This window comes from Myiozetetes cayanensis, unplaced genomic scaffold (assembly GCF_022539395.1).
Source record: "Myiozetetes cayanensis isolate MyiCay16 unplaced genomic scaffold, myiCay2020 scf22, whole genome shotgun sequence".
Lineage (NCBI taxonomy): Eukaryota > Metazoa > Chordata > Aves > Passeriformes > Tyrannidae > Myiozetetes > Myiozetetes cayanensis.
Genome location: NW_026087434.1, coordinates 6,530,973 through 6,558,125, shown reverse-complemented (window position 1 = coordinate 6,558,125; position 27,153 = coordinate 6,530,973). Strand labels below are relative to the sequence as shown.

At 48.0% G+C, this 27,153-nt stretch overlaps 1 protein-coding gene across 4 annotated transcripts in view; it reads right to left on the bottom strand.

Moving 5' to 3' along the window:
* Positions 1 to 474: 474 nt before the first annotated feature.
* TMEM94 (transmembrane protein 94) overlaps positions 475 to 27,153 on the bottom strand; it is a 50,017-nt gene continuing 23,338 nt past the window's right edge. For 2 of the 4 annotated variants that reach the window (XM_050319178.1, XM_050319176.1), the window contains 24 exons: positions 26,836 to 26,922; positions 26,224 to 26,340; positions 22,475 to 22,531; positions 20,901 to 21,005; positions 20,123 to 20,287; positions 19,767 to 19,976; positions 19,273 to 19,588; positions 18,352 to 18,525; positions 15,034 to 15,136; positions 13,598 to 13,815; positions 12,219 to 12,400; positions 11,880 to 12,018; positions 11,143 to 11,258; positions 10,142 to 10,241; positions 8,679 to 8,787; positions 7,936 to 8,125; positions 7,346 to 7,423; positions 7,023 to 7,108; positions 6,386 to 6,467; positions 5,937 to 6,091; positions 5,543 to 5,637; positions 4,394 to 4,487; positions 3,997 to 4,167; positions 475 to 3,166 (listed from right to left, as the gene is read on the bottom strand). In XM_050319178.1, coding sequence (XP_050175135.1) covers positions 3,094 to 3,166; positions 3,997 to 4,167; positions 4,394 to 4,487; positions 5,543 to 5,637; positions 5,937 to 6,091; positions 6,386 to 6,467; positions 7,023 to 7,108; positions 7,346 to 7,423; positions 7,936 to 8,125; positions 8,679 to 8,787; positions 10,142 to 10,241; positions 11,143 to 11,258; positions 11,880 to 12,018; positions 12,219 to 12,400; positions 13,598 to 13,815; positions 15,034 to 15,136; positions 18,352 to 18,525; positions 19,273 to 19,588; positions 19,767 to 19,976; positions 20,123 to 20,287; positions 20,901 to 21,005; positions 22,475 to 22,531; positions 26,224 to 26,340; positions 26,836 to 26,922 — 3,222 coding nt within the window. In that variant the 3' untranslated portion in view covers positions 475 to 3,093. The remainder of the gene's footprint in view (positions 3,167 to 3,996; positions 4,168 to 4,393; positions 4,488 to 5,542; positions 5,638 to 5,936; positions 6,092 to 6,385; positions 6,468 to 7,022; positions 7,109 to 7,345; positions 7,424 to 7,935; positions 8,126 to 8,678; positions 8,788 to 10,141; positions 10,242 to 11,142; positions 11,259 to 11,879; positions 12,019 to 12,218; positions 12,401 to 13,597; positions 13,816 to 15,033; positions 15,137 to 18,351; positions 18,526 to 19,272; positions 19,589 to 19,766; positions 19,977 to 20,122; positions 20,288 to 20,900; positions 21,006 to 22,474; positions 22,532 to 26,223; positions 26,341 to 26,835; positions 26,923 to 27,153) is intronic. The other 2 variants (XM_050319177.1, XM_050319179.1) reach the window with 2 other exon arrangements.

Sequence of the window (27,153 nt, the reverse complement as noted above, 5' to 3'; positions counted from 1 at the left end):
TCCTCATCCCACCACATTTCTTGTCTCCAGTGCTCCCAGTGCCTGTTCCAGCTCCCCCTGACCTTTCGTCCATCCCGAGGGATTCAAACCATGCCACCAGCCTCGACTGAAGCAGCGCCTGGGATCCACGAAACCACCAGGTAAGCAAACTTATTCTGTAGGAAGAGGCGTTCAGAGCTGCACAGATTTGGAAGGAAGTGGGAAAAAGGCCAGGATTGGGTCCCAGGAGCATCCAAGCACTTGGGCTGTGTCCCTACAACAGGCGAGCCAGGAAACTCACACCCTGTGACCTGAGCAGCCACACACATTTTACCTCCTTCCTCTGCTGGTGCAAACTTGTTCCCACTCTCACAGGGTGTGTTATCCAAGACAATCATTTATTGCCATTCATATACTGGATGCGTGTGGGTCTGGGTTTGTTAATCTTTTTTTTTTTTTTAATACAATTTTACAAGTTTTAATACAAATGAAATATTTTTACATACATCCCAAAAAATTTAATATAAAATATACAGCATTTAAAAACATCTTGATGTAGGAAATTTCCCTCTGAAGCCATGCACCCTGACCCTTGGACACCTCAAGGTGGCTGAGGGAAGGGAGGCATTGGCAAGACCATCCAAAAGGCTCCATTCATACGCCTCAGCTCCCTCCAAGTCTAGCAGGGGAAGGAGGATGCAGGAAAATAAACTTTTGTGATCACCCCAGAGAAGGAAACCTTGGAGGTGCCTCCTCTAGAAGAAGGTGTGGCCAGCAGGAAGCCCTGGAATCTGCTGCCTTTTATCACCAACGACAGTTCTGGCACAGGGCAAGAGCTGAGGTCTGGGAGGGGGGAAAGCTGCTCTGCAGGGACAGCAGTGAGCAGCTCTGGGCTGCCTCTGCCTCCAGCTCAGCTCGGCCACAGAGGAGATCACAGCACACCTGTGATCCAACCCTGGCATCAGGAAGGAAAAGCTGATTTCTCAGGTACCAGGTGTAACAGACCTGGAGCTGGCATTTAGTGGATTGAGGCTGGGAAAGGTGCAGCTTGTTCTCCCCGAGCCAGGAGGTTCTGCAAGTGCCAGGGGAGTGAGGGCAGAGTTCAGACCCAGGCTGCAAGAGGAGCTGCCAGTGAGCTGCTGGCTCCCAATCCCGTGCAATCCTGCCAGCGTGGGATCTCCACATCCACTCTCCAGCTGCAGGAATGGGGTCCAGGCCTCAGAACACCCCCAGCTGCTCCCCTCCAGCATCCCCCCTGTGTCCCCAGAGCTCAGGGACTGCCTGTACCCAGCTTTGCTCCCCTACCAGACCCACAGTGGGGAGAAGGTATTGCTTAGAGACACAAAGCTGTGTCTGTGCTCTCTGGTTATGCTGAAAAGTGAGGAAGACAAGGTGGAGCAGCAAGGCAGGGCGTGGGGGTTCTAGCGAGCTCCCTGCCTGCCCAGGAGGGATCAGCTACCCTTCATTAGCCCCTGGTACCAACAGGGAAGTAACAAGCCAATTGTAGTGTTGTTATTGGGAGCAAAAACAGGGCCAGGATTTACCAGGTTTGGTCAGTTTTTAGAACTAGAGACAACATCTCCATGAGCTGCAAATACTCCGGTAGCCAAGCCTGTGTGCTCCTGTGTGGCTCTTGTCTGTCAGCCCACAACAGCACCAGTGCTCCCAGTACAGCTGGGCTCTGCTCAGAGCTCAGCAGGGCTGCTGCACTGGGGCAGATCCTGCTTTGCAGCAAACCCTCAGGGGAGGGTCCCCCCAGGCAAACGAAGAGACCTCCAGAAAAACAGGGAACAAATGTCACCCGGGGAGGCTGTGGATGCCCCATCCCTGGAAGTGTCCAAGGCCAGGCTGGACAGGGCTTGGAGCAACCTGGTCTGTGACGTCCCAGCCCACGGGCAGGGGGGTGGAACTAGATGAGCCTTAAAGTCCCTTCCAACCCAAACCATTCTGTGATTCTGTGTGAAGGCATTAGCATGGAGGGGAGAGACTTGCCAGCACTGTCACAGAAAGACATGATGAGGGGGGTTCCCTGTGCCTTGGAGAGAACGTACTGGATGGAGCAGAATCCTGGGATTGGGGAAGGAGCCATCCACCAGCTCTGTCTTAGTCACAACTGGGAGTTGCAGATATCCTGCCAGGAAAGACATCCCCCTCCCTCCAGGGTGGGATATGCAGGGCTCAGGGTTTATCTCTGGCTTTAGCTCTCTTGTGTTACTCAAGCAGAACAGCAATTGGGATCACAAACAGGAGAAGGGTTATAAACCTCTCTGGGGTTGTTAAAGCAGATAAAAGCTCGTTCAACAGGGCTGGAGGAAGCTGAGCCATCCTGGCTCCCTGCAGGCAGGCAGAGCTGCCCTCCTGACTCTCTCTGCACTAAATCAGACGGTCAAACGGGGGCAGCTTTTCCTAAAGCCGTGTCTCATCCCTCTTCTGAAGCACTCAACAGCCGGGACAAGGATTCAGCAACAACACTAGAGGGCAGGCCTGGCCCAGCCTGGCTGTCTCAGCGCCCTGCCAGAGACCCTTCCCACTGTCCCCTCAGGAATGCCAGCTCCAGTCCCCACCTGGCTCCCAGCACTCCTGGCACTGCAAGAGGGATGGCTCCTTAGCCCCAGGACACAGGGACAGGGAGGCAGGGGAGGGCATGCACAGGCATGCACACGGGGAGAGCAGGCAGAGAGGGGAAAACAAAACGGGTTTCAACAGAGGTCTCTTGTTTCAGCAGACCTCCATCTCCCCTGCTGGCCCCAGCTTCTCCTGCCAGGCCCAGGAGACCCATCTGAGACCATCACACAGAGGAAAGGAGTCGCTTCATTTCAGCATCGCCATGATACTAACAAATACCTCTAGTAATAAATAAATAAAGGAAGAGCAGCCTGAAGAGGCACCAGAGCTTGCAGGCTCCTGTGAGTGTACCCTGGCAGGCTGGGGAGGGGCAGCATACCTGGGGGGGATCCCTGCCTGGGGCCCGGGAAGGTGCTGATGAACTTTGGCCAGGAGGCTGTCTGGTTTGCATGTGTGAGGGAAAACTCCCTGAGCCTCTGGTGCAGCCTCTCTCCCGGGGCAGGGTGCGGCTGTTCGGCCCTGGCTCCAGGGAACTTGAGCTGGGAGCATTTAAAATGGCGAATTCATCCCCAGCTTGGTTTCAAACTGCAACTTCTGCCTCTTTTGGTAACGGACCCGGACCCTGGAGAGGGCAGAAGAAAGAAGAGAGTCAGCAGGTGGAGGGGTGAAAGGCAAGCAAGGCTGTCCCACTGCCATTCCTGAGCTGCCAGCCCCATGAAGCAGGGAAGCACTGGCTTGGGCCCTGTGGTAGCCTAGGAGGGAAATCACATCCAGAAGGCAAACCATGGTCTCAGTCCTACCCCATCCAGCCAAATCCCATCTCCAGGGACACCTGACACAGCACAGAAAGGTTCAGAAAAGCTTCCCCAGGAACAGAGATGGTGTCTCTGCCCCCACCAGGGTTCCCTGTAATCCCTGCTGCTTTTCCTCACCAGCCCATTTCCTGAGTCAACGTTCATCAGCGTTAACTCCCAGCCCTGGCTGCTCCCTGTGCTGGGGAGAACAGCCACTCACTGCCTGCTCCTCATTCTTGGCTTCAGCCACTTCCCGTGAAAACGAGTGCCACAGTCCAGGCTCTGTGTGAAGTTTCCTCTGCTGGGATTCAATGCCTCTCTGTCCTCATGGGACAAGATGGAGAGAACAGCCCCCTCCAGTTCTACCCTGGTATTTCATTGCCCTTGGCTGTCTCCCCCTCTTTGGTTTGAGATAAGGAAATTTTGGTCTCCCTTCCTGCTCCCAATCACTGCCACTGCCCTTCCCTGACCCTCTTTCCTCCCCTGTGCTTCCTCCCTGAGAGGTGGAACACAATAACCAGGTGATTTACACAATGCAATCATCTTTTCCTTTTTGTTCCCCACCCTGTTCCCTGGGCATGATTTTTTTTTGCAGCTCAAGGCCAGGGTGGAGTGAGGCTCCAGCCCTTTCTCCTCATCTTCCTTACTACCCCCATACCTGATCTCATGCAGCTTGACAATCTCATTGATGATAACCACAAGGACCAAGGAAAGAAAACCCAGGAGCCATGAGACGGGAGAGATGGAAACGTGGTTAAAGGTCAAAGAAGAATCGAGGTTTTCCCAGAGTTTCAGGTCCAGCACAGTCTGTGCCACTTGCCCCAGCAATCTAAGATCAAAAACAGACACAGCAAACCTCAGCAGAGCTCACAAGCTTCCCAGGATGTGCAGATCAGGGTTCAGGCTGAAACGCTCACAGCAGAGACCCTTCACCGGTTCAGCAGTGGAGATCAATTGCTGTCTCTCCAGCACCAGTTTGATGGTGCTGGAGCTGGCCTAGAGCCCTGCTTGCTCCAGCATTCTGGAATGCCTCACCAGGGCCTGGGGGTACTCACACAACAGCCACAGTGAGCGTCCACCAGCGGTTGGAGAGGGGGCTCTTCTTCCACAGGGGCTTGGTGCGATGGACGTGGGTGATGGATATGAACACTGCAGGGGAAAGGGGTTACTGGCATCACACACACACTTCACAATGCACACCCACAGCTCTAACTCCAAAGGGGTGTGGGGCTTATGGCCCTTTCGGTCAAGGCCACCCCACAGCAATTCCAAGCCCCCAGATGTGTGGGAGGGGGGAGCAGTGGTTGTACTGTGCTGTGAGGTTGGGTCACAGCCTGGTGAGGTAAAACAGAGCAGGAAAAGGCCCAGACCAGGTGAGCAGGGCAGGGGTGGGTGTGCCCTTGTTTCTGGGTCACTGCAGGCCTGCTCCAGAGGAAAGCTCCAGCCCAGAGACACATTTACCCAGAAATGCAGAGCTGTCTGCAGAGAACTGAGTGTTTAAACTGCTGCCAGGCTAACAGCTCTGCCTTGCCTCAGTGGTCTGAGGGACATAAAACAGCATTGCACACTCCCTCTCTCCAAAGTTGGGCTTCCTCTCAAATCAGGAGGCATTTCTGCTCACCTGGACGCCTGCACATCTCAACACCCAGTGCTGTGCCCAGCACCACAGGACATGGACAGGGAGCAGACACCCTTTAGGGTTGTCAGGGAGCAGCTGGACCTACTCTGCCAGGCCATGGTGTGCAGGTGATGAGGATCAGGCAGGACATGGCTCCACACCCCTCCAGAGGTTTTAAAAAGGCTTGCAGCTCCCAGACAGTTACAGCTGCACCAGTGCTCTTTAGGGGATGGAAATGGGGTGCTTCCCAAGATGGCAGCAGAGACTTCTGAGGTAAGGAATGTTTTTGGAGAGCTACAGGTGCTGCTACTGGTTTGCAAGAAGGCGAAGAGGGATGCTGCTCTTCTGGTGAGACTGGAAAGGAATCAGCACTTCAGCAGGCTGGTAGGAAACAGAATCAGCTCTGAGTATGTTGTTTTTAATCTGTCAGGGCAATGTTTAGTGAAACAGGGTCTGTGCTGAGGGGCCACTGCAGTATCTGCTTCTACCAGGGAGTTTATGCTCTCATACGAAGGGCAAAGAAGGAGGCAAAGGATGCAAGTTTTCCCCCAGAGTAGGAAATGGTGTTCTGGGAATTAGGATTTACCTGTGTGCAAAACAATCAGGCCAGCTGTGAGCTTCTGGGCTACAAGAAGAGCGTTGGAAAATGTCCCAAACCAGTCAGGAGCACCATCGGCATTGCTAGTAAACGAGAGGACACAGGAAAGAAGTCAACAGTGGGGATTTACTGTCTGACCTGTTCCCACCAGGGCCACATCCTTCTCTACCAGCTGAGAGAACTAAGTGTGAGCTCAGAGTCAGGCTGTCCTGCTACCAGGAGGTGCCAGTGAGCAATGCAATTGTCAAGGGTGTAGGGAGAGCACCCAGCCCTCTGTGTAGCCATTTTAGCTGGGAAGAAGCTGAAGCTTTTGTTAGAGGGGAATCAGTTCTACCTGGAAGGGCAGGAGTAAGAGGGGTGTGTGCCAGGCTCAGATCCTCACCTGTGCAGCATGATGGAGGAGCAGGCTGTGAGATTGAGGCTGGTGGTGTTCACCTCTTTGCAGGACTCATGCAGTGTGAACCCAAAGCAGATGAGGCAGGAGCAGATGGTCAGGCTGAATTTCAGCAGGAAGCAGAACAGGAAGTAGTGCTGAGTCTGTGAATAAGGGAGAGGAAGGAGGATGACACGGGCATGTCACTGGCACAACCTCCTCTCCATGAACCATCAGAGAATCAGTGGCTGCAAAAGACAAGCTGTAGTTCAGATGAGATGCTGCACTGTGGATCTGCCCTGTGGGCATGCTGGCACTAAGGAATTCCCTTCCTGGCTCATGCCATGGATCAGTTTACCAAGTGAGCTGGAAAGGCACAGGGCCTCAGTTATGCATCAACACTAGGACAAAACAGAACAGAAAATGTGTGAACAACTAAAATCTGATGGGCCACCTACCTTCTTGGGGATGGAAGTCAAGTTTTTTCCTGTTGCCATGGTCATGATGGAGCTGTGGGGAGGCTTGCCCAGGAGTGAGATGCTGGGGAAAGGTAAGTTAGTCTTTCAGTAACATGTTCAGGCACTAGAACTACTGCATTTTTGCCTGTATCTATCATTTGAACCCAAACAACCTCCTCAGACTCCTTGAACCATTAGCATTTATCTGGCCACTGCCTTAAGCATATGCTGTAAAAGGTGTTACTCATGGTAGGTGCAGACAGGGAGAGAGGTGACCTCCAAATGTGTGATGGGGAAAAATCCACCCATGGTACCTTGTCCTCCACCTGACACCCCAGGCTCTCCATCATACTCCAGCCAGTGAAGGATTAGATGATTTTCAGCTGGAGTTTCAAGCCCCAAGATAACAGCAGCTCTCAGACAGCTGTCAGGGTTAACACAGACAGTACACAAATGCTCCTGCTGCTGTTTCCAAGCACCTTGTCAAAGCAGGTGCTTGGAATAATCCTTGCAGCCTTCTTGGCATGCTGTGGGTGGGGTCAGCTTTCTTTTAACATGGACAAAGTGAGGCTGAGGGACTGGTCTGTGCATCCTGAGGGTGGGTGGGAGGGAGGAGGTGCCACCCTGACAGACTCACCTGAGCAGTGGGTAGCAGAAACAGGAGAGCCACACGATGTCTGTGGTGCTGAGAATGGGGGGCAGCTGCACCAGGCAGGAGAGGAACTGGACAGAAACAATTCAGAGTGAAGAGTGTGAGCAGTGCTAGGAGAGACTTGTCACCCAACACAAGTCTTGGGTGCTGGTGGCTTCCCCCAAAACACTGGATGAGCTGATAACTGGGCTGCCACTGCACAGCCCCTGCACACGTTGGGGGGAAAAAAGGTTTGAAAAGAAACCCCTGTGTGAGGGTCAGGGGGAAGGGGCAGGCTGATTGCTGTCTCCAGCCAGGCCAGGACTCACCTGAATGACAACCAAGGTCAGCTGGCACTGCAGCAGGAAGAGGAAACACTTGCGGATCCCGTACGTCGCGTGCCTGGCCTGGAAGGAAGAACAAACCCTCAGAGCCCTCCGAGTGCTGGGAGCAGCTGTCAGCCAGGAGCAGTTATTGGCAGGCAGGGGCAGGACATGTGGCCTGCAGGGGAAGTGGGAGGGGAGAGGATCTGGACACATTGAAAGCAAAAAGGGAAGGTTTCTTGCCTGGATGTAGAGTGTATGAAGAAAAAGGCAGAATTTTGCCAAGGGCTAAATTTGTTTAAACTCCTGGCTTTTCTGGGGTTACACTTCTCCCTAATCATGCACTGTTGTATGGCTCTCTAGGGATCTCTGCAAGATTATATTCCATCCAGATGAACAATAATCATGTTCTTTTGCCACAAGGCACCATTCCCGAGGCAGGCAGCCAGGCAGGAAGGCTCTTTCTCTGTTGTGCTTCCCGAGCAAAGGACAAGAGACTGAAGAAAACCTAGTGCTGGAAGCTTTCCATGGGCAGCTCAAGGAGAATGCTCATGTCAGCTCCCTGTGTGTCCTGGAGGGGGATGTGCCTGGCTCACCTGCTCTATCAGCCGGATGATGCTGGTACTCTCTTCTTGGCGGAAGGACATGGAGCAGGGCAGGCTGTTGAGCTGCCCTGAGAGCTGCAGGGGGGTGAGCTCATCAGAGACATTGGTCAGGGTGGTGCTGGTGGCGTAGCCAAAGGTCTCCCAGGAGCAGCGAGATGGGTAGAGAGGGTCCAGGGCTATACTGCAAGGACAACACAGGAGCATCTGTGAGAGTCCTCATCCCAGAGCAGAATCCACGTTCCACTGCAGTCCAGCTTGCAGTCACACTGTGTTGTGCCAAGCTACCTCTGTCAACTTTGCTTGTAGAGGAGCCTGGAGCTATGACGTTAATTTAGGATCAATGGCCCCTAAACTTTCAGTTATTCTTAAAGAAATAATCAACATATTTGGATTTGTGCCACAAGGTCAACAAATTGGCTGATCCAGAGGGGTATTTCCACTCTTTCAGCCAATGGGAAGCATCTGTAATGCCAGTTAGGGCATAACAGACCAGCATGCAAGAGAGCATCTTCCTTTTAAAGCCAGACAAAAATCTCTCTGTGCATCAAGGGACCTATGCAGTCATCCCACCCAACACCCCCAGACCTCCCTTATGGAGACAAAATGCAGCTAATAATGGACAGAGCAATTGTGAGGCTCGCCCTGCACGACCCACAGGTGAGGTGTGACCCAGGGCTGGCCACTCACTAAGATCAAGGCAAAGGCAGCCAGAGGAGGAATAGATCCTGCCCCACCTGATGTCACTCTGCAGGAAGAGGCAGCTGTTCCGAAGGTTGGCAGAGCTTCCCAGACAGCAAGTCACCTCCCCATACTCCTGCATGATCTTGATCATCTCACACATGGCTGAAAGGGACAGAAGGAGGAACAGTGTGTCACGTCATTGTGCACACAAAGATGAAGTTTCGCACGCTCCTTCCAGTCTGGATAACAGGCAGTGGGATCTTTTAAATTTGCCCCAACTGCCAGTCATGTACAGTGAGATCCACAAAGCACACAATTAGAGAGGTAATTAACTGCAGAGCAGGTGCTCTGTGTATCTGCCACTGCAGGAACAAAGCTGTGGTTCACAGAACTGTGACCCAGAGATTTGCCTCTCCAGCACGTTTGTTTCAGACCAGAGCTGGTGCATAAGACACCTTCAGCATCAAATGCTACTGTTAGAAAACAGCAGAAACTAAATAAATCTAATACAAATACACCATTTCAAACCCTGCTCAGCAGCACATCACTACTGTTCTTCCAAGTCTAAAGGAACAGAGGGAGTATAGCAAACTGCTCCAAAAGCAGTGCCACACTTAGCCATCCTCAGAGCCAGTCCCTGTTCCTGCACTCCCACCCACCACCACCTCTAGCCTTCATCAATATGTTTATCATCAACACCCCCCAGGGCCTCTAAATCAAAGCTGCTGTTTGATCTGATTTTTATTCTGTAGCTCCATGTGTATATATGGATTTTCTGGAATGCTCCAGGCAAGAAAACCTCCACAGATTCCTGTGTAAACAAACTTCTCTAAAATGCCTGGTGCACACAGGTCTGCAGCCCAGTGAGGGGTTGGGTGGGGAACTGCCACTTCTGTTAAAGAGAGAAATCTGGGCACAGAGTGGGCTGTGACTGGCACACTGTAAACTGTGGCCAGAGGTTCTAAAACGCCAAATCACAACGATGCTTCACACTTTTGCTGGAGCCTGGGCAGGTGTCAGCCAGCAGAGCACTCAGCCCCTTTCTTAGACAAAGCAGTGCCTCAGAGAGGGAAAGAAATTTTGCCCTTTCTGTTTTTTCTGCTGCTTTGCAGAAGGTGTTAACAGCAACTGCCATGGGAAAATTCTTCTGGGAAGTGATTTCCAAGTTATATAAGGCAGCGAGGGTTGTGAGCAGGGATCAAAGGCTCCTGGTGCACTGATAACACTTATTTAATAAAAGGCAGCAGCATTTGGGATGTTTGCTTTTGTGTCTCTTACGAATGCAAATTGAAAGGAGCGGTTCCCAGCCCAGTTCAGTGGATGGGAACTAAAATGAAGGTAACAATGAATGCTTCCCACAGGTAGCAAGAAGGTCATTAATACCCACATGCCCTTCCAAACTTCTGGAATGTACCCCCTTCCCTTCACCCGAGTCCACGCTGGGATGAGCCAGAGCAAATATGGGGAAGGTGTTCATGGGCAGCAGCAGGACAGACTCACACTCTGTGCCACTTACTCTCGGGGGTGCAGTCTGTGAAGAGGGGCACCAGCAAAGGCACATTGTCAATGTTCTGCAGGTGAGGTCTCACCTGGTGGATCCCCCGAGGGAGTTTGGCCTGGAAAAGAGAAAGGAGGGATTAAGCAGGGCAGTAGTGTGTGTGTGTGTGTGTGGGAGAGGCATCTCAGAGTGAACTGCTGAAATGAGTGATGATTCCTAGAATTATGCAACTGCTAGATCAGATAAAAATTCATGTCCCTGTAGATAGAACTGGCTGTCCCAAGCCACTGTCAAAGGTTTTTTGATAAAAGTTCTACACTAAAATGCAAGCTGCTTGTGCTTGCTCTCAGGGTTTGTAAGGTCAGTGTGATAAACCTGTGCTCAAGGATTTCTAAGGGCTTTTTACCTGTGTGGAGAGTTCAGTCAGACACATGTGCTGTCTCCCAGCAACAAGATCTATTTCAATTGCAGCCAAATCACCATTGCAGCAAGGGAAGAAGGGTTCTTGCCTTCTGAAACCAGACCTAATGGATTTTATTTTATTTTTTTTTAACTTGGATCTATCTCTGATATTCCTCTAACCTCTGCTGAGCATTAGGTTTTTAGGAGGAAGGAAGAGCTTGTCCCACACTGACTGGGCAGCACCAGCCCATGGCTCACAGCTCACAGCTGGAGGAGAGACAGTTTCCTTTGTCTGCATGGAATGTGGGGATGTTCCCACTCCCTGCCCAGCCCATGGGAAGGGGACCCAGAGGAAATGAGATGCAGCTCTCAAGGCTGCTCTGCGTGTGGAAATCTCCATTCCTAAACTCCAAAGCAAAGAGCTGTTCAGCAGAAGTGACAAGGGGAGAGAATCCCAAACTTCCCAGGCTCCAGATACCAAGCTGGAAGAGGCTGGGGGCAATCAGGAGTCCCAGTGTAAACCTGTCTGTGTGCTTTGAAGAATTCCCTTTGGGAGTAATGAGGTGATAGTGCTGACCATGACAACAGCACAAGGTGCCCAGGGAAAGGGCCCTCACCCTGTTGCAGTCCTCCAGGAAGCTGGGGATATCACTGTCTGTTGGCTGAAAGCTGATGAGATCCGAGTGCCCTTCCTCTTCCATGAGCAGAAGCCCCTCCACATCATCTCGAGAAACTGGAGCAGAGAGAAGCAGCACAAACAATAAGCACCAACCTGCCTCTGCCACCCCTGTGCCACCCACATGGTATATTCACATGGCACTGCAGAAGCCAGGAAACGTGAGGCCTGATTTTCTAGGTTAGCAACACTTAGATCTCCCACTCAGTCATCTAAAATGCTGTATTTTTAGATGACTAATCTGTTCAGAGGTAGATGTGTGAGCCTAGTCTCTGCTCTTTTAAGACATGATAGTTTATCTGTTCTGCTGTCCTTCCAGGGGAAGAGAGTGCAGAAATCCCACCTGAAGTAAGAAAAAAAGGTAATGCACAGACAAGAGACCCTCAGTGGCTTGACCAGGACCCCAAAAAGAACCAAAAGCCCTGACGAGCAGTTGTAAATTCATGGCAGCTGGTGCACAGCTGGACGTCTGTTTCCAACAACTGTGGTACTGGCTGGGTAGAAAGGCTATAAACGTGAAGAGCTCTTGCTCACACGCACACCTCAGGCCCTTCCAGTTTGGTGCTCAAAGCTCTGAAGGATCAGGTGTCTGGTGTGGACACAGGAACCTGTGAATGGGTTTAAAGGAACCCTCCAGGAAACCCATGGAATTCCAAGTGGCCCAGGAGCCGTTCTCACCCTGGTGCAGGTCGTCGTGCAGGGAGCCAGCGTGGCTGGGGCTGGAGGGAGGGATTTCTGAGCCAGGCACGTCACCGTTGGGTGTTAAGGATATGTGGCAATTCCAGCCAGTCTCCAGACCCATCTTCTCAGCAAACACCTGTGGGAGAGCAGACACAGGGTTTTAGTGTGGCTGCCCAGGCCAGGGTACTGCAGACCGATGCCATATTGGAGCCCAGGTACCTTCTGGACTCATTAGCGAGCTGAATCTGATTAACCTTAGATTGCACCGGAGCTAAACTCTCCAGTCAGACAACCAGGGGCCATGCAAGTTCAGGGGGTTCAGCAGAGACAGCTTACCTTGCTTTTGAGCTCATCCTCCAGGGAGAAGTAGACAAAACGGATGCAGGCATTGACCAATCCATCAATGAGGCGGACAATGTCAAGACGGGCCTGATACTGAGATGAGACCATTCCCATGAAGATCTGTCCACTCAGAGCCTGGATACAGTCTTCCTTCTCCATCACTTCCCCAATCCCTTCTTCAGGCATGCAAGCAATCACATTGAGACATGAGGGGCCACATGTGCATCAGACAAAGGACACGTGGTGGGGAGGCCACCAAGGGCACAGTACCCAGACACACAGGAACGTGCAGAACACACACACAGGAGGACAGAGACATCCATTTGTCCCAGCATACCCAGTCACAGAAGCAGTTTCAGGGCATCCCCACATACGTGACCAAGAGTACAAGTGGGAAACAGCAAGCGTGGAAAGGAAAGAGACAAAACAGAAGACAGGGATCAGTCACAAGGAATTGGGGCAGAAAGGTAAAGGGTGTGTGCTGCATAATGTTCACCTGTGCTTTTTAAACACATCCTACTGTGCTTAAACAACATGGTGAGCCTCGTTGAGGCAGAGTGGCATCAGAGCACGAGGGGCTGATGCAAAGGAACCGGATCGTGTCCCCTGCAGTGACACCACAGACACTCCCAGAGACCCTGCAAAGGCTCTTTGAAGGGTTCCTTCACCATCACCTCATCGGCCTGTGGTGAGTGGGAGCTGGATGCAGCATGAGGAACAAAATAATAAAACACTTCACACAGCTGCAAAACTTGCCACAGGTGGGACTGACAAGTGTTGTGAAAACAGTCACAGCTGTCCCCAGCTGCTGGGAAGCCCACTAGTCACAGTTTACAGAATGGGGGACCAAGGCAGAGAGAGATTAAGATTGGCTTCCCAAAAGAGCCTCCTGGATTTATGTAATGGTATGTGCTTATTTCTCAGTTTCCACTGCTGTTCTGGACGAGATGTACAGTTCATCTAGTGGCAATCAGTTCCTTCAGCACAGAAATAAAATCCATCAAGGGAGAATAGTCACATACCACCACACATTTCATTCCTCTGAAAAACCCAACACATGTGATTTCCATAAAATTAGATAAATAGCAAACCGAGTATCAAAATAGCCAGAAGTCTTGACTCTCGGTAGCCAGCTTTAGAAACAGACTTCCCACAAGGAGAAGAATTTCTCTGCAAGCTTCAACAACATAACTAGAAATACACCTACCAGCTGCTACATTGCTACTTCCTCTGGAAATGCACTTCAGAAACCCTTCCTTCTCAGTTTCCATCTGCTACTCCGAATAACAGTGTTCTTACAGCTCTTGACTGATCAGACCAAGCACCTGGCCCAGCAGCAAGGCCTTATTATCGACAGGACTGTGGACACATACCATCTGAGCTCCAGCTATTCCTCCTGCTGCTCTGTTTGATGGGGGTTGTCCCAGGGAGGTCGCAGCACGTGAAGATTGCGCTCTGCCCCGGGACCTGCACCAGCTCGATGCACTTCCCGTTGAGCTGGGAGGACAAGGCACAATGCATGGGCTTGTAGGCAAAGGCAGAGCAGTATCCTGACAGGCAGGCTCGCTGGTAGAAATCCAACACCTTCTTCCTATGTGGGACAGGGAAAAAGCAGGCAGGATTAGCAAAAATGTGCCCCGTGTCTGACAGTGCCCACTGCAGTTACGAGTATTTCGAGAAATGTCTTCCATGAGGAGTGGTCAGAGTCTGAATAAGCCTTTCCCTACTGTTCCTGCATCCTCCAAGCTGCAGGCACTCCAGGACAACAAAAGCACATATTCCATTGGAGCAGTGGTGAACTTTCTGTTTGCTCCTCAGATTGATGAGCATGAACACAGTGCTCTTTCCATACACTTATTAATGCAATATGCTCTACATGGCTGCCAGATGACTCCAAGGAAGTTCCCTGCATGACAGCAGAAGCTTAATTCATCAGAGTTAATTTATCTGTGGGGAGATAAACACCAAGGAGGGAACTGACAACTCTCACAATAGTATCTATGGCAGAGATAGTTGCAGTAACAGACTTTTCTCCTATCCTCTTTCAGAGTTTGGGTCCCAGAAGCTGTATGAGAAGTGTCCATTTGGTCACTGTTCGGTCACTAGAATTAGATAAAGTTCCTTCTCCAAGCTGAAAACACAAAGGTAAAAAATTAGACTATACATTGGATTTTTCACTGGCTTCTAAGATGATAAATATTCCAAAAAGGATCAGTGGGAGTTTTCTTACACCTGAGGAAAGCAGACTTTGAAGAACAATGTGCTGCTAGTCAGTGAAACTAAACATCACTGGTTTGCTCTGCTAGCAGGGAGAGAGATTCAGCCTATAGATGGAAATGCAGCAGACACCATCAGATATTGCAGCAAGACTCAAAGGGTGTGATGCATTGTGTAGATTGGCTCAGGCAGAATTGATCATTTTGCATTTAATTTAAGACAAGACACTTGTCTTGAACAACAACAAAAAATTCTCTGCCACCAGCATGGCCTGATTATAATTCATGGCCCTGCTGCACAGTGCAGTCAGAACCCACTTACAAGAGGCCAAAATCTTAAACAGATACAGTAAGACGTGGCTTGCTCTTACAGTCCAACTGGGTACTTGTTGCTATCTAATCTCTTAAATTGCTCGTTATTATTGTAATGATAACAATTAATTATAAGCAGAGACAGCTCATGTTCATAACCTACTTGAAGCTGCTCTTAAGCAGCTTAACAAACACCATAAAGGGAATTTTAGCAGAGTGACCAGGTTCCTTCTGTAATTTATCTGAAGCTCCCGAATACACCAGATGAGGAAGCTGCCCACCTGTCAGAGCCAGAGAGGGGGTAGATATCAGTGCCATCCCAAAAGTCTGTGCAGGCCTCGAGGATGATGTCAGCTGTCCCATGGGAGAACATCTGCTCAGTGCCTGAAGTGAGGAGAACAATGAGTTAGCATCACACATACAGGCTCCCAGGAAAGGGATTTCACACCAGCTGTTCCCTTATTTGTCAAAGGTGGTTGTTCCCACAAACTGCTTTGATGCACCCCAGATATCCCCTTTCCTTTGCTGAAAGTCTTCAGTCTCCATTGAGAAATAACTCAAGGATGATGATACACCTGCAGCTGCTCTTTGTCTGACTGTGGGTTCAAACAAGGCTGTGATAAAATGTGAGCCACGTGGTCCCTTCCTGTTCTCCCCTTACACTGTGTATCAATCCTGCTCCTACAAAGGTGGGATAATATCTTGCTTCTGTATCCAACAGAGCAGAAGGAGAGAGATTGCTGTGAGCCTCTTCTGAAGAAAGTACAAGTAGCAGTGATGAGCCTACGGGGATCAAAGTCAGCCCACGCTGGAAGGTGCATTCATTTTTAGGCCAGACATAGAACTAAAGGGTAAGAGCTATTCTTGAATACTTTTCATTCAAGTAGCAGAAGATAATTTGACAGTGTGACCTGTCAGATAGCAGCCTGTTTCACAAAAGGTCGTGAAAACGTGTTAAATCAGGATGGGTCAAAAGTTCAACGTAACAGACTCTAAAAAAGTAACTCACGCTGTGATTAGGGAAGAACTAAAAATCAATGGACACCACAGCTTGTCCTGGATTTTCTTCTTTCTCTACTTTACTCTTTAATACAGACTTTAAATCTCTTGTTCCCTCTTGCAGACAGAAGTGCTGAAAAGTTTTTCTCGAAGGTGTGTGATATCTCTTGTCCGATGCAGGTCCCAGGCACAGGACACAAGTTAAAGGGTGTGGGGCTGCCCCCCCTCCACAGCTCCTGCTCCCTCTCATTTGCATCAGCACATTAACATTGCGCTCACGTAGACCTCTCTGTCTATGCTCCCTCCTCCAGCTGCTTTGTGACTTTGCCCCCAACAGCTTCAAAGCTGAGCTAATGAAAAAAAAAAATGACTGCCAAGAAAAATGAGCCCAGAGGCTTCTTGCAGGCATTGTTGCTGACTGCTAATGCTCACACTGGCTGAAATCAAGAGCCAAGAATATCCACTTGCACAAACCAGGCAGGGACCTTCAGGAACACCAGAGGATTTTCCAAAACATAGCAGCTCTCTGCTTTCTGCTATAAATACTCATCACACGCCAAGTTTATCAGCATAACAAACCTCTGAGACGAAGAGGAGCTGTGTGTGAAAGAAGGAACCTGTCTCAGGGACACAAAGGAGTACTTGTGCAGAGCTCTGGGTGATTTTATTGTATAAACACCTAATCCTTCCCACCTTGCTCCTAAGGTCAGAGAGTCCTTGCTGGGAAAGAGGGAACAAGAGATGTTTATTGATCCACGCAAAACCTATCTCCTGGACAGAGGGCTGGAACCTGCAGATGACCACACACACAGGGATGTACCCACGTTCATGCCTGACAGCAACTGCAATCCACTTCCCATTCAATCCCATCAGCATCCCACACCACAATCCTGCTAAGGAGTAAGTGGCAGTGACAGCACACATTATAAACTGGAAGGAGTTCACTGCCAGTGAAGTGAGCTCAGCCTCTTCCCTGCCCAAATAGCAGACTTGAAAGCCAGGATTTCTCTGGCAAAAGGCAAAAAACTAATGAATAAGGCAGGGAGTATGACCAGCCATTCATGGCTGCTGGGACTCGTTAGGAAGAACCAAACCACTCCAGCTGAGCCAGTGAGACAGGGCAAGAGGAATCGAGGAGTGCAGCTACAGCAAAGGAAGACAGAGATGATGGAGATGCCGGTGAGCCCCTCATTTCCATGTGGTTACTATGGATTTGGGATGAACGCTGCCAGATGGCGAGACACACATTTCAGTGGAATGGCAAGGGAACATACAGATAATCTGCCTCCTCTTTCTGCTACAGCTGCAGAATTTATTATGCATCTCCCTTTGACTGCAGCCTGCCATGGGAGTGGGTGGATTCAAAGATTTATTCACAAATAAGGTATCAAGAGAGGTCAGTTATGATCATCTGGTCTGACCTCTGCATAAACAGAGCCATTTGATTTCAGCCAATGTTATCTGCACAATCCAGTATTTCTGCCTCTAAAATGGTAACATTTTAGAAAGCTTCAAGGGACAAGACCATTGTGTGAGAGGTGTTCAATGGTTAACTAACCCCAACTGGCAAAATTCCTCTTAGAATTCACTCTAGACAGCATAATCCAGGTCACACACATACTCGTCTGAGCTCCAGCCTCTAAACTAAACCGTTTAAAAATGAGGATAAGGAGTTGAAATGAGGCAATGTTACAGGTTTTTTTCCCTACACTAAGAATCTCAGCATCAAAATAATTCCTGTTCACAAAGGCAAGATAGCAGCAGTCAGAACAAACGAAAAAGCTCCTCCTCAGATAAAGATATAAATTTAAGCAGAATTAGGCAAGAGAAGACAGTTAACCTGGTAAAACTCTGGCCAGCATTATGATCATATTTCAGATTCAATACTGAACATATGCCAGCTCCAGAGAGCCAAGTTCAGTCAATTTAAGGAATTACAAAGAGACTAAGAGCTCTGACAGGCAAGCTGTTAAATCTTGCTGAGGTGCTTTAGGACCTCACAGTGCCCAGCTGGACATCCTTTCCATCCCAGGCCATTCCTCCAGCAATAGGAAGGAGCAGAAGGAGTGAAGTCAGCCTGGCTTCGGGTGTTGTATTCACGGTCACTGTGAGATTGCACGGGATTTATGTGATTTCTTATTTAGTATGCAATATGGGAGTATGCAATATAATACACTAGACAACTCACAAAGATTATGAATTATCAGAAGGATGAGCGTCACTAACTAAAACCCTCAGCAATATTCAACCCTCTGCAGTATCAGTTTCACTACCATCATGAAGTCTGTTAAAAAGCCAATAAACCCACACCAAGCTCTGCTCTGCCACTTGATCCCAGAAATGAGGCCTACTATGTGCTAAGATAATGTAAAAAAATTATTTATGGTTCTGGAGTGAGTCAAAGCTGTGCAGAATTCCCCCCCTCAGTATGCCACAGCTGATCACTAAGGTTTGTTGAGCATATCTGTGCTGGCCATGGACAGGGCAGGGCTATCACCCCACAGGGACTCCAGACTCTTCCAGCCTGACATTTTCCAGGCTCTCTTCAGAAAAGATCCTCCCCATTCCAAGTGGATGCCCAAAGAAAGGAGCAGCCTTACTGGTAGTGGTGTCCTTCACAAACAGGTTAATCATGTGGCTCAGGGGGGGTCTCCTCTTGGTAATGGATGAAAGCTTCCCCAGGATTGTTTCCTTAACCATCTCATCACTTGGCAGGCGGTACAAGGCCAAATAGTTCTCCTGCTTGAAAAGATCTTTAGCACCCGGTGTGAAACCTGAAACATGAACACAAGGAGGAGAAAAATTAGGCTGCAACCAAAGCAAAAGAAAGGTCCCTTCTCCTGCTTCTGTGCCACCCTCTTTGCCTGTGCTCATTCTGACATCTCTGCCGGAACTGGTAGGTAAGCTGTGCTCTCTGTGCATCTACACAAAGATGGCTCAAGATCTATGATTAAAAACATTCAGAAGGACTGGATGTTATGAGTAATTACAGCGTTCATGCTTCTGGTTCACTGAAGAGAGGAACTGTGACATTAAAGGACAGGCACAGAAGTGAGTTCAGGTGTTCAGATTTTAATCCTAGTGTTACCTTTAACCTCTTATCTCTCCTTTGCCTTAGTTTTCCAACCTATAAAATGAGCTGAGGTACCTCACATCATTTATTCCCAAACTCCCTGTAAGGCCTTACAGTAAAGACAGGGCAGATATCTGTTCATTAGCAGGTATTCTTTGTCTCCTGATGAGACTGGTAGACTTGGGTCAGAAGAATACCAAGCCTAGCCAGGGCTGGCTGGCAATATCCTTGATGACATTCATTCCTTTGATAGTGTTGACAATGTCAGAACTTGCCAAAAGCAATCTCTTTAATAGACTCTTTTGGCAACTGAACAACAGCAGAGTCAGCTCTGTATTTCCACCTTCTCAGCAGCCAGGACCGGGGAAATATTCTTGTGCTCTCTAAGGATTAAGTGTCTATCGACAGCTCTGATTTCTCTGAGTCTGCTCATCCAATTTCTCCTCACCTATTAGCCTGGCAAGCTCACAGAGGCCCCAGGGCACGTGGACAGGCAGCACAGCGTTGTGTGTTTCCTGGAGGGCGATGTTGCACAGGTGGTCGGAGAAGCGGCACAGCCGCTCCGTCACGCTGGCGTTGCAGAGGTTGAGCAGCACGTTCAGGCCCAGGGGCTTCAGGGAATTCAGGTGCATGTGCCAGTTGGAGTCGTCAAACTGGATGCAGGAGGGGTTCTGCTGGTCTTGGGACAGGCTCAGCATCTCCAGGTGGTAGTCACACACGAAGTCTTCAGCCTCGCAAGCCAACACCTCGCTGTCCCCAGCAACCTGGTCCAACGGACAGGGAAACTCCAGTTGGTTACAGAGAATACAGCTGGAGCCCAGAATCCTGCCGGGAATTCCCAGGAAAATTCCCCAAAAGTGTAAATTCCCCCAAACTCCATGGGTTTGAATCTGTCTTACAGCTCCACAAAAGCCTACTGTGTGCCTCTCCAGTGCATCCTACCTGAGTGTGTTCCTCCTCTCCACCCTCCGTGTCCTTGCTGAAGCTCACATTGGATCCAGAGGGGTGTTTGCTTCTGCTGTTCGGCTTCCGGTGGGCAGGGGCATCAGGAGGCTTTGCAGGGTCACTGGACCAGTTGTTCCTCTCTTGTTCATTGGTCATGTGGACTGTGTCTGCCAAGGGCCCAGAGAGCAAAGCGTCCCTTTCGTGGGGCTGCAAGAGACCAACAAAACAAATGGTGATAGAGCAGCTGAACCCCAGCCACTGCTGATTCACCTGCTGCTTCAGGGCTCCTGTAGAAGAGGATCTCATCCTTGCTGCTTCTTCACATTTTAGGCAAAGAATTCTGGCACACTCACCTCATCTTCCATCTCAGGATGGCAGAAGGACCGTGTAGACAGCTCATCAGTCAGATCTTCGTGGCTATCATGAGGTGGTTCCACCTTCCCACTGAAGAACAGAACAGTCTCTGGGCTGGGGTTTGGCCAGGAAAGAATCCCCTGCTTGTCTACACAGCAGAGCACCTGGAACATCCCACAACACCCCCAAGAAAGCAAAATCTCAGTGAAAACATGTCTCAGTGTTCAGGCATAGATGTAAATATCGTGAGTTTAATAAACACAAGGGAGGACAGACAAGTCTCTTCTTCCCCAACCTTCTGTCTTAAGAAACTGCACCTAATAAGACTCCAAGAAATCCAATAATTCCTTCCTCTAACAGGATTGATGGGTAGTTTAACACCAATTTTATCTCAGGATATTACAAAACTAGGCATGAAGACTAAGGGAAGGAAGCAACTGCTCAACCTGTTTCACCAGCCAGTACCTTATCAGGACCCAAACCAGCTGGTTCTTGAACAGGAGTCAAGAAGGTAATGGGACCAGAACCAGAGCTGGAAAACACAGACATCCTGACAGATGTCACAGAGTATCTCTAACCATTGTTTTAGCCTGTAAATGTGCTGCTTGGACATGATAAGGCAGTTAAAAACTTTTCTACAAAGACAGGTGCCTGAAGGGTTTCTAATTCCAGCACAGTGAGCTGATTGCTAACAGCCTGTGCTCAGGGAAGGACATGAACAGTGAAAATGCAGCATCCACACAGAACTCCTCTTTCTGACAACTCAGCAATACTCACAGTGACAGATCCCAGGCTGTGGAGCAAGCTGGAAGTGAAGCTCAGAGTTGGGGATTTGCCTTTCAAAACACAGAGGAAGTGACTCCAGATACAGCGAATCATTTCCTGACGAGGGAAGCAGAGGACATCAGCCAATTAAAGACTCATTCCGTGGAAGATGAAGGGAGAGAAGGAAAAAAAGGGAGTATGACATTACCTGCTTTCAGTTTCAACACAGTGATACACTGCAAGATAAACATCAGTCTCTGTGGGAACCTGTTACCTGACACAGTGCTGATGTCCCCAAGGGAAAAGCACTCCTTCCCCTTCCACAGAGCACTAACAGACAGTTTGATTGTTGAATTGAGAATTCACTGAAACTACCTCTGCCTACCCAAAAACCCAGAGTGGAATTCTGAAGTGAGTTCATTTCACGTGAATCAGTTGCTACCTCTCAGTATCTTTTCCTAAAGTAACTCATCCCCTTGGATTATAAGAGTTTGAGGCCTTGGGCTTCACATCACCGAAGTTCCTTAAATCACATTCCTTGGATCCTGAGGGTTAGTACAGCAGTCAGATCAAATGCAAAACAATCATGAGCTATCACCAGAAATAAAAAAAAAAGCTCTTATTTAAACCAGTTTCTTCTGAGCAAAAAATGTGCCATAGGTACAAAAGAAACAAATCTCATCAATGATGTCAGCTCAAATCACTCCCATTTACAACCTGAGAAACATCTCAGCTAAATGATGAACTGGCACAGAAAGATAACAAAATATTCATCAAAGGAAGCACGTGCCTGCACCCATGTACATTTCTCTGAGTGACTGGGAGCAAGGAGATAGGAATTGATTCTTATAATATCTAGGGATTTTTAATCACTGCTGGAGTCCATCTGCCTCCTTATGGAAAAGGGAATCTTAATTCCAGATTAGGCAGAGAAGTGTCTTTCATCTACCCACCTGTTTAATCTGGATGATGCAATTTATGGGTGGCCAGAGCAGTTCCTTCACCAGAAAAAAAGCTCTTCTATATGTTTAATTGCCCCAGCTTTGGAAGCAGTAATAATGTGCTTAAAGCTGATAAGGAACCTATGAAACAGGATCAGACTTTTAAAAAGCCTGAACATCCTGTGGTCCCCTCTGTATGTTTGGTCTTGCTGACCACCATCCCCTCTGGTTTTCAGTTTTGGCTTGAAAAAGGAGGTTTTTTTAGTATATACAAAATACTTCCCTTCTTTCTGACACACACCATAAAAAGTTTGTTTTGTTCCTGGAACAGGACTTGAAAGAGGCACTGTCTTCAGGACAGAAAACGTTGATTTCAAACCATTTGCAATATTCAGGAAAGCACAACTGGACTCAGTGTTGAAGTCACCTCAATCTCTGGTCAGCAGAGCAGCATTTACACTGGAAGGTGCAGGGGAAAGACATGCAACCTGCATGCATTGCAAATTAAAGCAACAAATGAGTGACAATGGACAACTGACACGAGTCAAAGGGGTCTAGGAACAAGCAGGAGATCAGAGAGGAAGGGAAAGGATACCATGAAGTTCTGCAGTGAAGATGGAAGAAAACAATTCATAATAATAGTACCTGAGAAGATACCATCTCTGTGTAGCTGCTGAGAGTGTCCTCTGAAAACTTAGCAAGCTGCAGCAAGAGAAGAGACCAGTTACTATAATTGTGCTCAGAAATGTGTCATGAGGAACATCCATCCCTCAGTATGTGCCTTCAGAGAGGAGAAATCAGGAGCCCTGCTCTGTGGGAGTCTCTGTACCAAGGCAGACCAATAACTCATCAAAGCAATTAAATCTCTAATGGACTCTGGCTTTATCTACTTGTGAAGCACAGGCAAAGTGCTTGGTGCTGTACATCACAGAGGAACACACAGTCATTACCTGAATGTCTACAGAGAAAATAATAGCAATTAGACCCAGAGGAGGCTCTTTTCTGGCTGGTTATTTTTAGACAGAAAGAGCCAGGAATGACTGATCTGGTTTTAAGTTATATGGGTCACTTACAGGAAGGGAGCTGGAAAAGGGGTTGGAAAAGCAGGAGCCTGGAACACGACGGACACGGAGGAATGAGGTGACATGAACGGGGTGTGGATAGAAAATGAAGAGAAATTATAGCAGGGCACTACCAAGGGGCTTGTGGAATTACAGCGAGAAATTCCCTAACTCAGAATGTGTGCATCCAGCACAAAGGAATTCCACAGTAGATGGAATTTTGGAAAAGTTTAGGTCTATTCATAAGCAAAAGTGGATATGGCAATTACATTTGTAGGTAAATAAAACAGCATCCCAAATAATAATGCATATATCTGACACTTTAAAAAGGATCAGTTTAACAAAGCTGAAAAAAGCCAAGAGAATTTGTCAGAAATAATTTAAACTGAGAACTATGAAGGATAATTAGAAACTAAGAATATTTTGTCACCATTTTAAAAAGCAACAATCCCATAGTAAAAATAAGAATCCAGTTCTGAGTGGAAGTGAAAATAGAAATAAAAATTAGCATAAAAACTAGGGAAAGTATACCATTAGTAAATTAAAGCCAGTCCACTGCTTGCTAAAGACACTGAAATTGCACACGATATTGGAGGCAAGGCAGACGTGTTAAATAAATATTGCAATTCTGTATTCAGTGATACAATCACACCATATGATAACTATGAAATATTTTCCATTCCAACACTAGCTACTGAAAGTAAATATGTTTAAATTAGCAGGTCTGGACAATGACTTGTTACTGCTGATTTTGCACAAGGCTTGAACTATGGATTAAGTCCCAGTTCAATGGAAGTGGTGCCAATGCCCAAAAAGGGAAGGAGAAGCATCCAAGTTACCACAGGACCCCAGACAGGCTTTGATTTCAGACAGAATAACAGAGCAGCTAATATGAGACTTAATTAAAAGAAATGGAATAATACAGCCAGTGCCAAACACCACAAGTATATGAGCAGCAAATCTCATCAGACTGCTGTGATATCTTTTTTTGACAAAATTATAAATTTGACTGATAAAAGTAATGCTTTTGACATAAACCATTTGGTACTTTGACTTGATTATAAATACTTTACTGTTTTTCTAACAAAAATACCAGGGAAGTAGGGCCCATATTAGATATATCAGAAATAGACTATCCCTAAATGGAACAGAAAAATAATTTGCAATAGGATGTGTTACTACCTCAAGCAGGGACAAACGTGGGTATTTAGTGAAAGAAAACTGAAAAAAAAAAGTACTGACAGAGACTGTAAACTATACAAAGTTTGGGGCAGGTTGCAATATACGGAGAACAGACCACTGTTACAGAACAATATGCACTGCTTGGGTAACAAACAAAAACATGTATCCCAACAGGCACAAAACTAAGGCTGCATATTTAGGTGCAAAGATGAAGGTTGGACTTACAGGATGAGGACTCTTAGAAAGCAGTAACTGCAGCTGAACAAAGCCTGGCCCTTTAAAGCAATGGCTAAAGAATCTAATACGATCCTTTGCTGCACAAACAAGGGAATATAGACTAGAAAGTCCAAATCATTCTGAAATTCAGCACAAGCACAAAGTGTTACTGGAATATTTTGTGGCTTTTGAGATTCATAATTCTACAGCGATCCTGAAACACTGGAGAAAGCTAAGAGGAATGCCAAGAGAAAGATTAGAGGTTTGGAAAATACGCTTACAGTGCCTCAAGGTGCTTAAGCTGTTTACTTAACCAGAGGTGGTAAAAGGGAATGTGAGTAGTTACAATAGACCAGAATTTTGATTGACACGCTCGTAAATCTAGGAGACAAAAGATGTAAATGTTCCAAGGGCTGAAAATCAGATACCGCAAAAATTCCCACTAAAATAGAATGCCCTTTTTAGCAGTGAAGGTAAATAATGACTGAAATAACCTATCAAAGGCAGTACAAATATTTCCAAACCAGCAGCAAATTCCTTTCTAAAAGAAATGTTGCCGTAGTCCAACTGTAGTAACACAACTCGAGGCAGGGGCTTGTTTTGGGGGGGCACCGGTTTGTGTCCTGCAAACAGTCACAAGGGTCACCTATGGCCTGGAAAAAATGGGAATTAAACACCTTGAACATGATAGGAAGGGGAGAAGAGTGTCACACGGGCCAAGTGTTTGGAGAGGGAAGGAGTCTTACCTGCTATATTTTGAACAGAGAAGAGAGAAGGAAGGAAGGGAAAGAGAGGCCAAGACTGCCTTGGTCAGGGGATGAATGACCAAGGCACATCCCAACAGCTGTTCTGCAGCAGCAAGGAGGGAGGATCATGTTTGAGATGTCACAGAAAGAGCTGGCTGGACAGAGAGAGTTGCCTGGACAAGAAAGAGGAGAAGACAGGAAAGAACACAAGGAAGGTGCAAGTATGAGTGACAGGGCAAATGGGTACGCTGAGATGAAGCAAGGAAGCCAAGGAGCTCTGGCTTTTCCCAAATAACAAGGTGTGAAGGGAAAGAGGAAGGTTCCAAAGATAGAAACCAAGTGATGCTGAGAATGGGTAGGAAAGGTAAAGTGGAGAAAACACTGAGAAGAAATGGTGAAGGTGGAAATGGCACTGAGGGATGTAACAGGTCTCCTCCCTCCCAGGACACAGGAAGCTGTGTCATCTACAACTACAGGGTACAGAACAGAAAACACACCCAGGGCCACAGAGGCCAAGGGAAGACAAGAAGAAGAGAGAAACTCTGCCCAAGTAACAGAAATCAGCACAGAAGACAAACATAGCTCAGTGCACCTCACCAACATTGCCACCAGGACAGAACGAAAGACACTCAACAGGCATCACGTTCCATCAGACCACCAAACTCCACTCCCCAAATCAGCACAAATCCAGAAACTTCTCTCACTCCCTGACCTACTGCAAATGCCATGCCTGCAAGTGAAACCCCAGAGTCTCAGGAAAGGGCTGTTCAGCCCACACATTAAAACAGCGGATTGCAGAGGATCTCATGTATCCCATTCCTTCCCAGTGGCTAAACATTCCCAAGTTACAGCCACCACTAATTTATCTCCATGTTGACCCCTCTTGTTGGGATAGCTTTGACAAATTCTATTTATCTGATAGAAAGCACAAGCCTTGAAGAGTTTTATGGAATCTCCAGAGCTTCCTGTCACCTTGGGATATGTGTAGAGAGGTTGAAAAAATAAAAGCATCTGTTTAAGAAGAAGTAATATTGTACTCCAGGGAGAGGGCACAGGTGGAACAACCAAAGATCCAACAAGGTTTTACAAATATGTGGATACTTCTTCTGTATTCACTGTGCTCACTTCACAGAGCCTTTTCATCTCCTGCCCTTGTCTCTGCAACAGTTTGGTGTGGAGAGATACCTACCAGTGAGGTGGATGAGGCCTTGCTCATCTGGGCCAGGACTCTGGCTTCTCCAAAGGCTGTAGCAAGAACCCACAGGACAGGAAAGAGCAATGGAAGGATGGGTAAGACACCATTCACCTGAAAAAAAACCAGCCTGTAATCACCAACAAGCCCAGAGAGAACAAGAAGTCAGACCTCTCACATGACATCTTTTCCACCACAGGGAGAGGATGGGGAAAAGGCCAGGGCAGGAAGGAAGGAGACTGGAAGGAGTGCCACACAGGGAAAAGCACACCTTACAGACATGTAATGAAGGAGGCCATGAATAAATCCTGGTTTTCCTGCTGAATTTGGCATAAACTCTAGTAAGTTTAAAGGCAAAGGATACCATATGTAATATATATATATATATATACATATATACACACATATATCTATACATATATGGCAAATGAGAGAGCAAAAAATGTAAAGGGCAGTCTAGGAGGAATGGCCAGGGAAGAGCCATTGTCCTGCTCCACTGAATGCTCCTGGATCCAACAGGCCCAGGATGCTGTCACAGGATGCAGCAAGTGGCTGAGGGAGGGAATCAGTCTCAGTGGTGGTGTAGTGGAGCTCAAAGCTCTCCTTTACCTGCAGCTGAAGAAGAGTGTACTGCCAAGAAGCAATTCCAGGAGCTTTGAAAATGAAGCGCACAGCGTTGGTGATCAGGAATCCGGCCTGCAATTCAGAGATGGCACTGTCAGCTAACTTACTAGTACTTGCAGGGAAGGAGTTTTCAGTGCCTTGTAACATGCTCAGCCCTGGGAAAGTTTGGAAGATACATTTGATCTGCTGCTGCAGTTCCTGTGTCCACTCCCACAGTTACAAGGCTCAGCATCTTTGCTTCCCTGAACTGCCCAAGGTACACACGGAGTCAGCTGCATGACTTAGGGCCTGGCCACAGTTTCC